Consider the following 10,517-nt stretch of genomic DNA (forward strand, 5'->3'; position numbering starts at 1 on the left):
TAAGGCGGCAGGGTAGCCAAGTGAGGGTGGCAGGGTAGCCAAGTGAGGGCGGCAGGGTAGCCAAGTGAGGGCGGCAGGCTAACCAAGTGAGGGCGGCAGGGTAGCCAAGTGAGGGCGGCAGGGTAGCCAAGTGAGGGCGGCAGGGTAGCCAAGTGAGGGCGGCAGGGTAGCCTAGTGGTTAGAGTGTTGGACTAGTAACCGGAAGGTTGCAAGTTCAAACCCCCGAGCTGACAAGGTACAAATCTGTCGTTCTGCCCCTGAACAGGCAGTTAACCCACTGTTCCTAGGTTGTCATTGAAAATAAGAATTTGTTCATATGTGTCTATTGATGTGTATATTGATGTGTATAGTGTATATTGATGTGTAATGTGTATAGTGTATATTGAAGTATATTGATGTGTATAGTGTATTTTGATGTCTATTCATGTGTATATTGACATGTCACCACTGTGCATAATGATGTGTATAGTGTATATTGATGTGTATAGTGTTTATTGATGTGTATATTGATGTGTATATTGATGTGTATAGTGTATATTGATGTGTATAATGTATATTGATGTGTATAGTGTATATTGATGTGTATAATGTATATTGATGTGTATAGTGTATATTGATGTGTATAATGTATATTGATGTGTATAGTGTATATTGATGGGTATTTTGATGTCTATTGATGTGTATATTGACGTGTATACTGATGTGTATAGTGATGTATATATTGATGTGTATACTGTATATTGATGTGTATAGTGTATATTGATGTGTCTATTGATGTGTATAGTGTATATTGATGTGTACAGTGTATATTGATGTGTATAGTGTATATTGATGTGTCTAGTGATGTGTATAGTGTATATTGATGTGTATAGTGTATATTGATGTGTATATTGAAGTGTATAGTGTATATTGATGTGTATAGTGTATATTGATGTGTATTTTGATGTCTATTGATGTGTATATTGACATGTATACCAATGTGTATAATGATGTGTATATTGATGTGTATAGTGTATATTGATGTGTCTAGTGATGTGTATAGTGTATATTGATGTGTATAGTGTATATTGATGTGTCTATTGATGTGTATAGTGTATATTGATGTGTATAGTGTATATTGATGTGTATAGTGTATATTGATGTGTATAGTGTCTATTGATGTGTATAGTTTATACTGATGTGTCTATTGATGTGTATAGTGTATATTGATGTGTATAGTGTCTATTGATGTGTATAGTTTATACTGATGTGTCTATTGATGTGTAAAGTGTATATTGATGTGTATAGTGTATATTGATGTGTATAGTGTATATTGATGTGTATAGTGTATATTGATGTGTATAGTGTATATTGATGTGTATAGTGTATATTGATGTGTATTTTGATGTCTATTCATGTGTATATTGACATGTATACTAATGTGCATAATGATGTATATATTGATGTGTATAGTGTATATTGATGTGTATAGTGTATATTGATGTGTCTATTGATGTGTATAGTGTATATTGATGTGTATAGTGTTTATTGATGTGTATAGTGTATATTGATGTGTATATTGATGTGTATAGTGTATATTGATGTGTATAATGTATATTGATGTGTATAGTGTATATTGATGTGTATAATGTATATTGATGTGTATAGTGTATATTGATGTGTATAGTGTATATTGATGTGTATAGTGTATATTGATGTGTATAGTGTATATTGATGGGTATTTTGATGTCTATTGATGTGTATATTGACGTGTATACTGATGTGTATAGTGATGTATATATTGATGTGTATACTGTATATTGATGTGTATAGTGTATATTGATGTGTCTATTGATGTGTATAGTGTATATTGATGTGTACAGTGTATATTGATGTGTATAGTGTATATTGATGTGTCTAGTGATGTGTATAGTGTATATTGATGTGTATAGTGTATATTGATGTGTATATTGAAGTGTATAGTGTATATTGATGTGTATAGTGTATATTGATGTGTATTTTGATGTCTATTGATGTGTATATTGACATGTATACCAATGTGTATAATGATGTGTATATTGATGTGTATAGTGTATATTGATGTGTCTAGTGATGTGTATAGTGTATATTGATGTGTATAGTGTATATTGATGTGTCTATTGATGTGTATAGTGTATATTGATGTGTATAGTGTATATTGATGTGTATAGTGTATATTGATGTGTATAGTGTCTATTGATGTGTATAGTTTATACTGATGTGTCTATTGATGTGTATAGTGTATATTGATGTGTATAGTGTCTATTGATGTGTATAGTTTATACTGATGTGTCTATTGATGTGTATAGTGTATATTGATGTGTAAAGTGTATATTGATGTGTATAGTGTATATTGATGTGTATAGTGTGTATTGATGTGTATAGTGTATATTGATGTGTATTGATCTATTAAAGAGACTTTGGTCTCAGCATAAAGGTTGAATAAATAATAAATCCATCATGAGGTTAGAAGCGCCTCCAGAAGCCTATCAGTCTGTTTGATGCAGCGAGGACATGCTAGGTCAGTGGAGTGTCATACAGTCAAGAGAGGGAGCTCTTTACCTGGCCAGTAATGTGTTCAGGTAGTCTGGGGTGGTGGGGTCCGGGCTGAGGGGGGGTGATGTCACAAAGGAGGCAGCCTTGGCCCAGTTCTTGCTCCAATAGTGTGTCCCGTCAGTCCCAAGGCTGGCCGTGATTGGCTCGCCAAACACAACGTTGCCTGGGAAAAAGATGTTATCACCCAGGGTGAGACTACATTAAATCAACTCACCTCATGCTGCTAAAAATGTACTCACTCGTTAGCTTGCTAGGTTTATTTCGGGTCAATGCCAGTAGCAAATGTACAATGTCCAGTATCCTGGCACATGTTTTATTTGGTGCTGGCACTGACCATGTAAACATGTATAGATTTTACATTCTCCAGTTTTTTTTCTTCCTTTCTTATTTCTCCTCCTATTTTGATATTGAATATTGCACTGTTGGGAAGGGCTTGCAAGTTAAACATTTTACTGTTCTTGTGAATGTGACAAATAAAGCTTGAAACATAAGAACTAAAGGGAGAATCTAACGGAACTAAAAGGTCAGGTGATCCAGAAGTTTGTAGGAAAGATTTGATGGTCTCTTAACATTGCCTCATGTTTAACTTTCCTGTTGCTATTTGCAAGTCTCTTTCCCTCTCTGGGCTTTGACATGACGAATCGGATGTCAGCGCTGAGGAACGGGACCAGCCAGTGATGAAAACAAGGCCTCTTGGGAGCACCGAGTGACCCTTACATGCTTCCTACATGAGGACATGCATCTTTCCCTTCCTCTCTTTTTCTTCTCAGTTCAGAAAGTGTATACCTTTCTCTCCATCACGTACAAGAGGCCTACTTTCTCTCCCTGCTCCGCCGTGGGCTCCTGATGAATGGCAGAGACAGGTTTTCTGACAGTTTGCTACGGTGAGCCCCGGGTGATAAATCAGAGATTCATCTCAAAACGGGCCTTCTTGTATCCGGTGTGTCTACCAGACCAGACCTATAGTGTAAATCTAGGGTGTGAACCAAGACACTCGGATCAGCACATACGGACATAGGTGCATTCCAATCCTCTTACAGAACAGAAGAGTTTAGGAGGCAGCGGCGAAGTTGCACTAAGAGGTGACAACTACCTCCAAGGGACATGTGGGTAAGGGCCGTTTTGAGATGAATCTCTAACATATCACCCGGGGAAAGGACAGCTCTCGTGTTCTGATATTAATCTCTAACTTATCACCCGGGGTAAGGACAGCTCTCATGTTCTGATATGAAAGGTAGATGAACTTCTTTCTATGCATTCATTGTGACTAACAAATATGTAAGTTAGGTGCCTTCTTGATACAGTAATTAAAGCCCAATCACAGCCACACTGGAAACCCGGGAACCTTTTTTCCTGGCCTGTGAGATGATGTCGGCAGCACTCTTGCTCATGACCCTTGTCACATACAGGGGACAGTTGGTCTGGCTGGCAATGGTGATGGCGCGGAACACAGCCTCTGCCTCCAGCTAGATGGGAGGGAATCGACAGATAGACAGCGACACACACACACACGCAGACAGACAGACAGACAAACAGACAGACAGACAGACAGGCAGATGAAAACAGACAGAACAATCAATTAGTCTCTGAACAGATTAAACCAACCCGGAACTGGCAATGTCTAATACTGCCAGGTTACCTAGTGGTTAGAGCGTTGGGCCAGTGAATGAAAGGTTGCTGGATTAAATCCCAGAGCTGAGCAAGGCAGTTAACCCACTGTTCCCCGGGTGCCGAATACGTGGATGTTGATTATGGCAGCACCCCGCTCCTCTCTGATTCAGAGGGGTTGGGTTAAATGCAGAAGACACATTTCAGTTGAATGCATTCAGTTGTACAATTGACAACGTATCTCCACTTCAATCCATTTTGAATGGTTGTCAATCAGCACAATGAAATTAAGTTGATCCTCCTCTGCAAATTCCAATGTGCAAAAGCTGCCACACTCGACTTGGCCATTTCCATCAGTGTAGCGTTGCCGGGTTTGGCAGGTTCCTCACTGACATACAAATGACACATTGTTTACTTTGTTTTCCAGGTCTTTAGCTAGCCCTGGCCACCACACATGGTTCACGTTGTTTTCCAGGTCTTTAGCTAGCCCTGGCCACCACACATGGTTTACTTTGTTTTCCATGTCTTTAGCTAGCCCTGGCCACCACACATGGTTTACTTTGTTTTCCATGTCTTTAGCTAGCCCTGGCCACCACACATGGTTCACTTTGTTTTCCAGGTCTTTAGCTAGCCCTGGCCACCACACATGGTTTACTTTGTTTTCCATGTCTTTAGCTAGCCCTGGCCACCACACATGGTTTACTTTGTTTTCCAGGTCTTTAGCTAGCCCTGGCCACCACACATGGTTCACGTTGTTTTCCAGGTCTTTAGCTAGCCCTGGCCACCACACATGGTTTACTTTGTTTTCCAGGTCTTTAGCTAGCCCTGGCCACCACACATGGTTTACTTTGTTTTCCAGGTCTTTAGCTAGCCCTGGCCACCACACATGGTTTACTTTGTTTTCCAGGTCTTTAGCTATCCCTGGCCACCACACATGGTTTACTTTGTTTTCCATGTCTTTAGCTAGCCCTGGCCACCACACATGGTTTACTTTGTTTTCCAGGTCTTTAGCTAGCCCTGGCCACCACACATGGTTCACGTTGTTTTCCAGGTCTTTAGCTAGCCCTGGCCACCACACATGGTTTACTTTGTTTTCCAGGTCTTTAGCTAGCCCTGGCCACCACACATGGGTCAGTTTGTTTTCCAGGTCTTTAGCTAGCCATGGCCACCACACATGGTTTACTTTGTTTTCCAGGTCTTTAGCTAGCCCTGGCCACCACACATGGTTTACTTTGTTTTCCAGGTCTTTAGCTAGCCCTGGCCACCACACATGGTTTACTTTGTTTTCCAGGTCTTTAGCTAGCCCTGGCCACCACACATGGTTTACTTTGTTTTCAAGGTCTTTAGCTAGCCCTGGCCACCACACATGGTTTACTTTGTTTTCAAGGTCTTTAGCTAGCCCTGGCCACCACACATGGTTCACTTTGTTTTCCAGGTCTTTAGCTAGCCCTGGCCACCACACATGGTTTACTTTGTTTTCCAGGTCTTTAGCTAGCCCTGGCCACCACACATGGTTTACTTTGTTTTCAAGGTCTTTAGCTAGCCCTGGCCACCACACATGGTTTACTTTGTTTTCAAGGTCTTTAGCTAGCCCTGGCCACCACACATGGTTTACTTTGTTTTCAAGGTCTTTAGCTAGCCCTGGCCACCACACATGGTTTACTTTGTTTTCAAGGTCTTTAGCTAGCCCTGGCCACCACACATGGTTTACTTTGTTTTCCAGGTCTTTAGCTAGCCCTGGCCACCACACATGGTTTACTTTGTTTTCCATGTCTTTAGCTAGCCCTGGCCACCACACATGGTTTACTTTGTTTTCCAGGTCTTTAGCTAGCCCTGGCCACCACACATGGTTCACTTTGTTTTCCAGGTCTTTAGCTAGCCCTGGCCACCACACATGGTTCACATTGTTTTCCAGGTCTTTAGCTAGCCCTGGCCACCACACATGGTTTACTTTGTTTTCCAGGTCTTTAGCTAGCCCTGGCCACCACACATGGTTTACTTTGTTTTCCATGTCTTTAGCTAGCCCTGGCCACCACACATGGTTTACTTTGTTTTCCAGGTCTTTAGCTAGCCCTGGCCACCACACATGGTTCACGTTGTTTTCCAGGTCTTTAGCTAGCCCTGGCCACCACACATGGTTTACTTTGTTTTCCAGGTCTTTAGCTAGCCCTGGCCACCACACATGGTTTACTTTGTTTTCCAGGTCTTTAGCTAGCCCTGGCCACCACACATGGTTTACTTTGTTTTCCAGGTCTTTAGCTATCCCTGGCCACCACACATGGTTTACTTTGTTTTCCATGTCTTTAGCTAGCCCTGGCCACCACACATGGTTTACTTTGTTTTCCAGGTCTTTAGCTAGCCCTGGCCACCACACATGGTTCACGTTGTTTTCCAGGTCTTTAGCTAGCCCTGGCCACCACACATGGTTTACTTTGTTTTCCATATCTTTAGCTAGCCCTGGCCACCACACATGGTTCACTTTGTTTTCCAGGTCTTTAGCTAGCCCTGGCCACCACACATGGTTTACTTTGTTTTCCCGGTCTTTAGCTAGCCCTGGCCACCACACATGGTTTACTTTGTTTTCCAGGTCTTTAGCTAGCCCTGGCCACCACACATGGGTCAGTTTGTTTTCCAGGTCTTTAGCTAGCCATGGCCACCACACATGGTTTACTTTGTTTTCCAGGTCTTTAGCTAGCCCTGGCCACCACACATGGTTTACTTTGTTTTCCAGGTCTTTAGCTAGCCCTGGCCACCACACATGGTTTACTTTGTTTTCCAGGTCTTTAGCTAGCCCTGGCCACCACACATGGTTTACTTTGTTTTCAAGGTCTTTAGCTAGCCCTGGCCACCACACATGGTTTACTTTGTTTTCCAGGTCTTTAGCTAGCCCTGGCCACCACACATGGTTTACTTTGTTTTCAAGGTCTTTAGCTAGCCCTGGCCACCACACATGGTTCACTTTGTTTTCCAGGTCTTTAGCTAGCCCTGGCCACCACACATGGTTTACTTTGTTTTCAAGGTCTTTAGCTAGCCCTGGCCACCACACATGGTTTACTTTGTTTTCAAGGTCTTTAGCTAGCCCTGGCCACCACACATGGTTCACTTTGTTTTCCAGGTCTTTAGCTAGCCCTGGCCACCACACATGGTTTACTTTGTTTTCCAGGTCTTTAGCTTGCCTTGGCCACCACACATGGTTTTGTGCCAGGGCCTTCTTGCGGTCGTTGAGTAACCTCGCTGTTCTGTGGGTATGATTACTCTGCAACCCCAGAGTAGACAGCCTTTGTCAGTGGATAGCTGCTGTCTTCTGGTGAAGTATCCCTATAGCTCCTATCTTTCTACATAGCTTGGCCAGCTATGCAGTGTGAAATCCAGCACTTTGAACAACACGGTGTCTCTCTTTGTCCCCATGGCAATGTCTGTGGCTTGAAGTGGTATGTCGTCCCACGCTGCAAAGTAGAAGACATTACCATCCGTTTCCGGTGCCTCCATTCCGTCCAGTGGTTGCCAGGATAATGCGTCAGCATTTAAGTGATCGGCTGAGCAGTGGTATTCAATGTCATAACGGTAGGCTGATAGAATGGTGGCATTCTTGAGGTTGACAGAGTAGGCTGTCTTCGATCCGAAGATGGACAGGAATGGTTTGTGATCTGGAAATAAAAAGTACATCTACGGCCATAAAGATACTTGTCAAATAACTCCAAAGATCAGAGCCACCCCTTATTTCTCTATCTGCTCCTAGTTTTTCTCACTAGAACTGAGGGTTCAGGATGCAAATGCTATGGGTCTTTCAGTCCCCGTTCTCAAAAACATGTGAAATCACTGCTCCAACCCCTTACAACGAGGCATCACAAGAATAAGGGTCTCTTGGTGTCGTAGTGCACCAAACACTGACTGTCCAGTAACATCCGCTTACTTTTGTGGAAGACATCTTTGCTCTGTTTTTTCCATTGCCACAGCTCGTAGAAGGGCTTCAGTACGGTAGACTTGTTTGCCAGGAAACAGCCATAGTGATAATGTTAAGACATGCAGCCTCCAAAATGGCTGAGACTTTCTTTTCTGTGGCCTAGTTACTCCACGATGTAACTTGGTGATTATGTTCTCCCCCTCCAGTCTTGTCAGCTCTTTTTCCACCTTTTCTCGTAAAGGAGTAAGGAACAGGGCGTGGCTTGTGAAACTTTGGGTTGGCCTCTGGTTTCATCTTGATGTCTGTTTTGAACTCCTAGATCAAGCCTAAACCCTCTTTGAAAACCTGATTGTGTTTCTCCAACACTTTCTTGAGGAACAGTGTCTTTTTTCCCCATTCACTTTAGAAAATACTCTCCCAGTCTAACCGGATGTGTTTTAACCGGTTTCTCCATGGTACTGCTCATTGGTTGCATTTGGCGACCACTAGTGGTATCTTTCCGCATTGCATCGTGTACTGCACTGGTACTGTGAGTCTGCTGAGCAGTGGTATTGCATTTGTGTTTTCTCCAGTGGGATGTGTTCTAAAGCTTACATGCTCTCTGAGATGATGGTGACTGTAGTTCCTGTGTCTACTTGCATTTCAGCTGGTGTATTTTTCAGTTTCACTTCAAGAACAATTCCTTGAGTAGTGTCAGTCGCTCTGAGAACTGAAAACAGTTTCATGTCATCATCTGCATTGTCTCCTGTCTCATTGCTTTCTGTGATTATCTTTGCTTCGTTGCTATTTTTAGCTTTCCTGCTCACTTGCGCTACTAGTCCTAGTTCTGAGCACTCGTAACTACAGTCCTGAGAATTGTGTTTCTCTACACAACAGTAGCATTTTCGCTCGGTGCCCATTTCTCCCTACCACTTTTGCAAACGGGGGACATAAACAGCCATGCTTTCCCTCTCATTCTGATCACATTGGTGTAAACATAGTCTTTCCGCTATGATCAAAGGCTGCGGCCTATAGTGAGTGCTCAGTGCCTCGGTAACCTCATCGTCAGTCTAACCTAACCTCAGTCTTTATCACTCGGTTTGTTAGGGGCTACCAAGCTTTTCAACAATCCATAGGCCCTGCTACCAATGACTAACTTTCCTCTACAATATCATTAGTCATCCAGAGTGCCAGTCACTCATCAAAATCCTCCTTTATATCGACAGACATGTGTCCAATGAGTGCCATGATGATGTTAGGCTAGCTGGTTAGCCTAGACGTTGGTAGTTGGTGAAACTGAGAAAAAGTATTTATACCTCACTGTGTTCACATCAACACTTCTCGTCGCCACTGTAATATCCTGTGGTGTACTCTTGGTAAGGTTATGGCTATGACTTATGGCTATGACTTATGGCTATGACTTATGGCTATGACTTATGGCTGTGACTTATGGATGTGACTTATGGCTGTGATTTATGGATGTGACTTATGGCTATGACTTATGGCTATGACAACCCATCCGGGACCGTCCCGAGCAACCCATCCGGGGCCGTGCTGGGCGGGCACCCCAACTGCAAAATTCAGCTGAGACACACACACATACAGAGACACATGCACAAACCCACAGAGAAAGAGAGAGAGAGAGAGAGAGAGAGAGAGAGAGAGAGAGAGAGAGAGAGAGAGAGAGAGAGAGAGAGAGAGAGAGAGAGAGAGAGAGAGAGAGAGAGAGAGAGAGAGAGAGAGAGAGAGAGAGAGAGAGAGAGAGAGAGAGAGAGAGAGAGACACATACAACCTTATTATGTAGAGAGCCTCACCTCCTCTGGCCTGCTCAGCACGTGTCCCTCTGGTCCAGTGATGCCCATCTCCAGCATGCGTGCCTGCTCCTGTAACAGACAGACAGAGGGGCCATGTTTACACTAATTCACCCCCAACTCTGACACACACACACACACACACACGCACACACACATAAACACACACCAGCACCCCAAAAAGAAAGATGGCAGAAAGTATTGAACCCTGCATCAATAACACACTGCATTGAGAGATTCCCAGGCCGGCGAGAGAGTGATGAGTTAACTGTTGTAGGGCTGATATAGAGGTTTAGTTAGTGCTATTCACCCTCATATTCGCCCTCACATTCTACCCTCATATTCACCCTGGACAGCTTTGGGGTATCGTTGGGACATGATACTATGTTGTGGGTTAAAAGCTGGGGCCCAGACAGCAAGGAAGCCTCTTTACTGTCCTGCCAGACAGATCCCAGACACCCTAAGTCTCTGAGGGAGTCCAGACCAGCTATTAAAGCCCACCCAGCTCCCTCCCAGGACTCTACAGTCATAACACAGACTAACATAAACTGCATCCACACATTACTGTCAGTGTGACTCCTGCAATAGCCACTCTCACCACTCACCCTTCCCTTCTGACAGAGTCTACATGGGGGTCAGTT

The 10,517-nt window shown here is 43.3% G+C and overlaps 2 protein-coding genes across 88 annotated transcripts in view; one reads left to right on the forward strand and one right to left on the reverse strand.

Annotated features, from left to right (window-relative positions):
- LOC118389812 (dihydropyrimidinase-related protein 3) overlaps window positions 1-10,517 on the reverse strand; it is a 68,335-nt gene that overhangs the window by 37,843 nt on the left and 19,975 nt on the right. For all 38 annotated transcript variants that reach the window (XR_008147330.1, XR_008147335.1, XR_008147332.1 and 35 more), the window contains exons 7-9: window positions 9,880-9,948; window positions 3,920-4,040; window positions 2,581-2,737 (exon numbers count right to left, since the gene is read on the reverse strand). Coding sequence is in view for 26 of the 38 variants with exons in the window: in XM_052529550.1 (XP_052385510.1) it covers window positions 2,581-2,737; window positions 3,920-4,040; window positions 9,880-9,948 (347 nt within the window). In the remaining 12 variants the exon portion in view is untranslated. The remainder of the gene's footprint in view (window positions 1-2,580; window positions 2,738-3,919; window positions 4,041-9,879; window positions 9,949-10,517) is intronic.
- On the forward strand, window positions 4,810-9,376 carry LOC127933089 (uncharacterized). Of its 50 annotated transcripts, none has more exons than XM_052529493.1 (4): window positions 4,810-6,049; window positions 6,098-6,337; window positions 6,770-7,105; window positions 7,154-9,376. In XM_052529493.1, exons 1-4 carry the CDS (start codon window positions 4,848-4,850, stop codon window positions 7,431-7,433), a joined length of 2,058 nt encoding a protein of 685 aa, XP_052385453.1. In that variant the 5' UTR covers window positions 4,810-4,847; the 3' UTR covers window positions 7,434-9,376. The 50 variants fall into 50 exon arrangements, 49 of the variants coding, with proteins under 49 accessions (XP_052385453.1, XP_052385461.1, XP_052385467.1 ...); XM_052529501.1 differs by having other exon boundaries at window positions 6,770-7,009; XM_052529507.1 differs by having other exon boundaries at window positions 6,770-6,913.

Source organism: Oncorhynchus keta, chromosome 11 (assembly GCF_023373465.1).
Source record: "Oncorhynchus keta strain PuntledgeMale-10-30-2019 chromosome 11, Oket_V2, whole genome shotgun sequence".
Classification (NCBI taxonomy): domain Eukaryota; kingdom Metazoa; phylum Chordata; class Actinopteri; order Salmoniformes; family Salmonidae; genus Oncorhynchus; species Oncorhynchus keta.

Excerpts from the sequence above, each read along its gene's own strand:
- LOC127933089 (XM_052529492.1), top strand. The coding sequence starts at position 4,848 with ATGTCTTTAGCTAGCCCTGGCCACCACACATGGTTTACTTTGTTTTCC. Across the intron at positions 6,050-6,097 it reads TGGTTCACTTTGTTTTCCAG|GTCTTTAGCTAGCCCTGGCC; the intron begins GTCTTTAGCTAG and ends ATTGTTTTCCAG. Across the intron at positions 6,338-6,769 it reads TGGTTTACTTTGTTTTCCAG|GTCTTTAGCTAGCCCTGGCC; the intron begins GTCTTTAGCTAG and ends TTTGTTTTCCAG.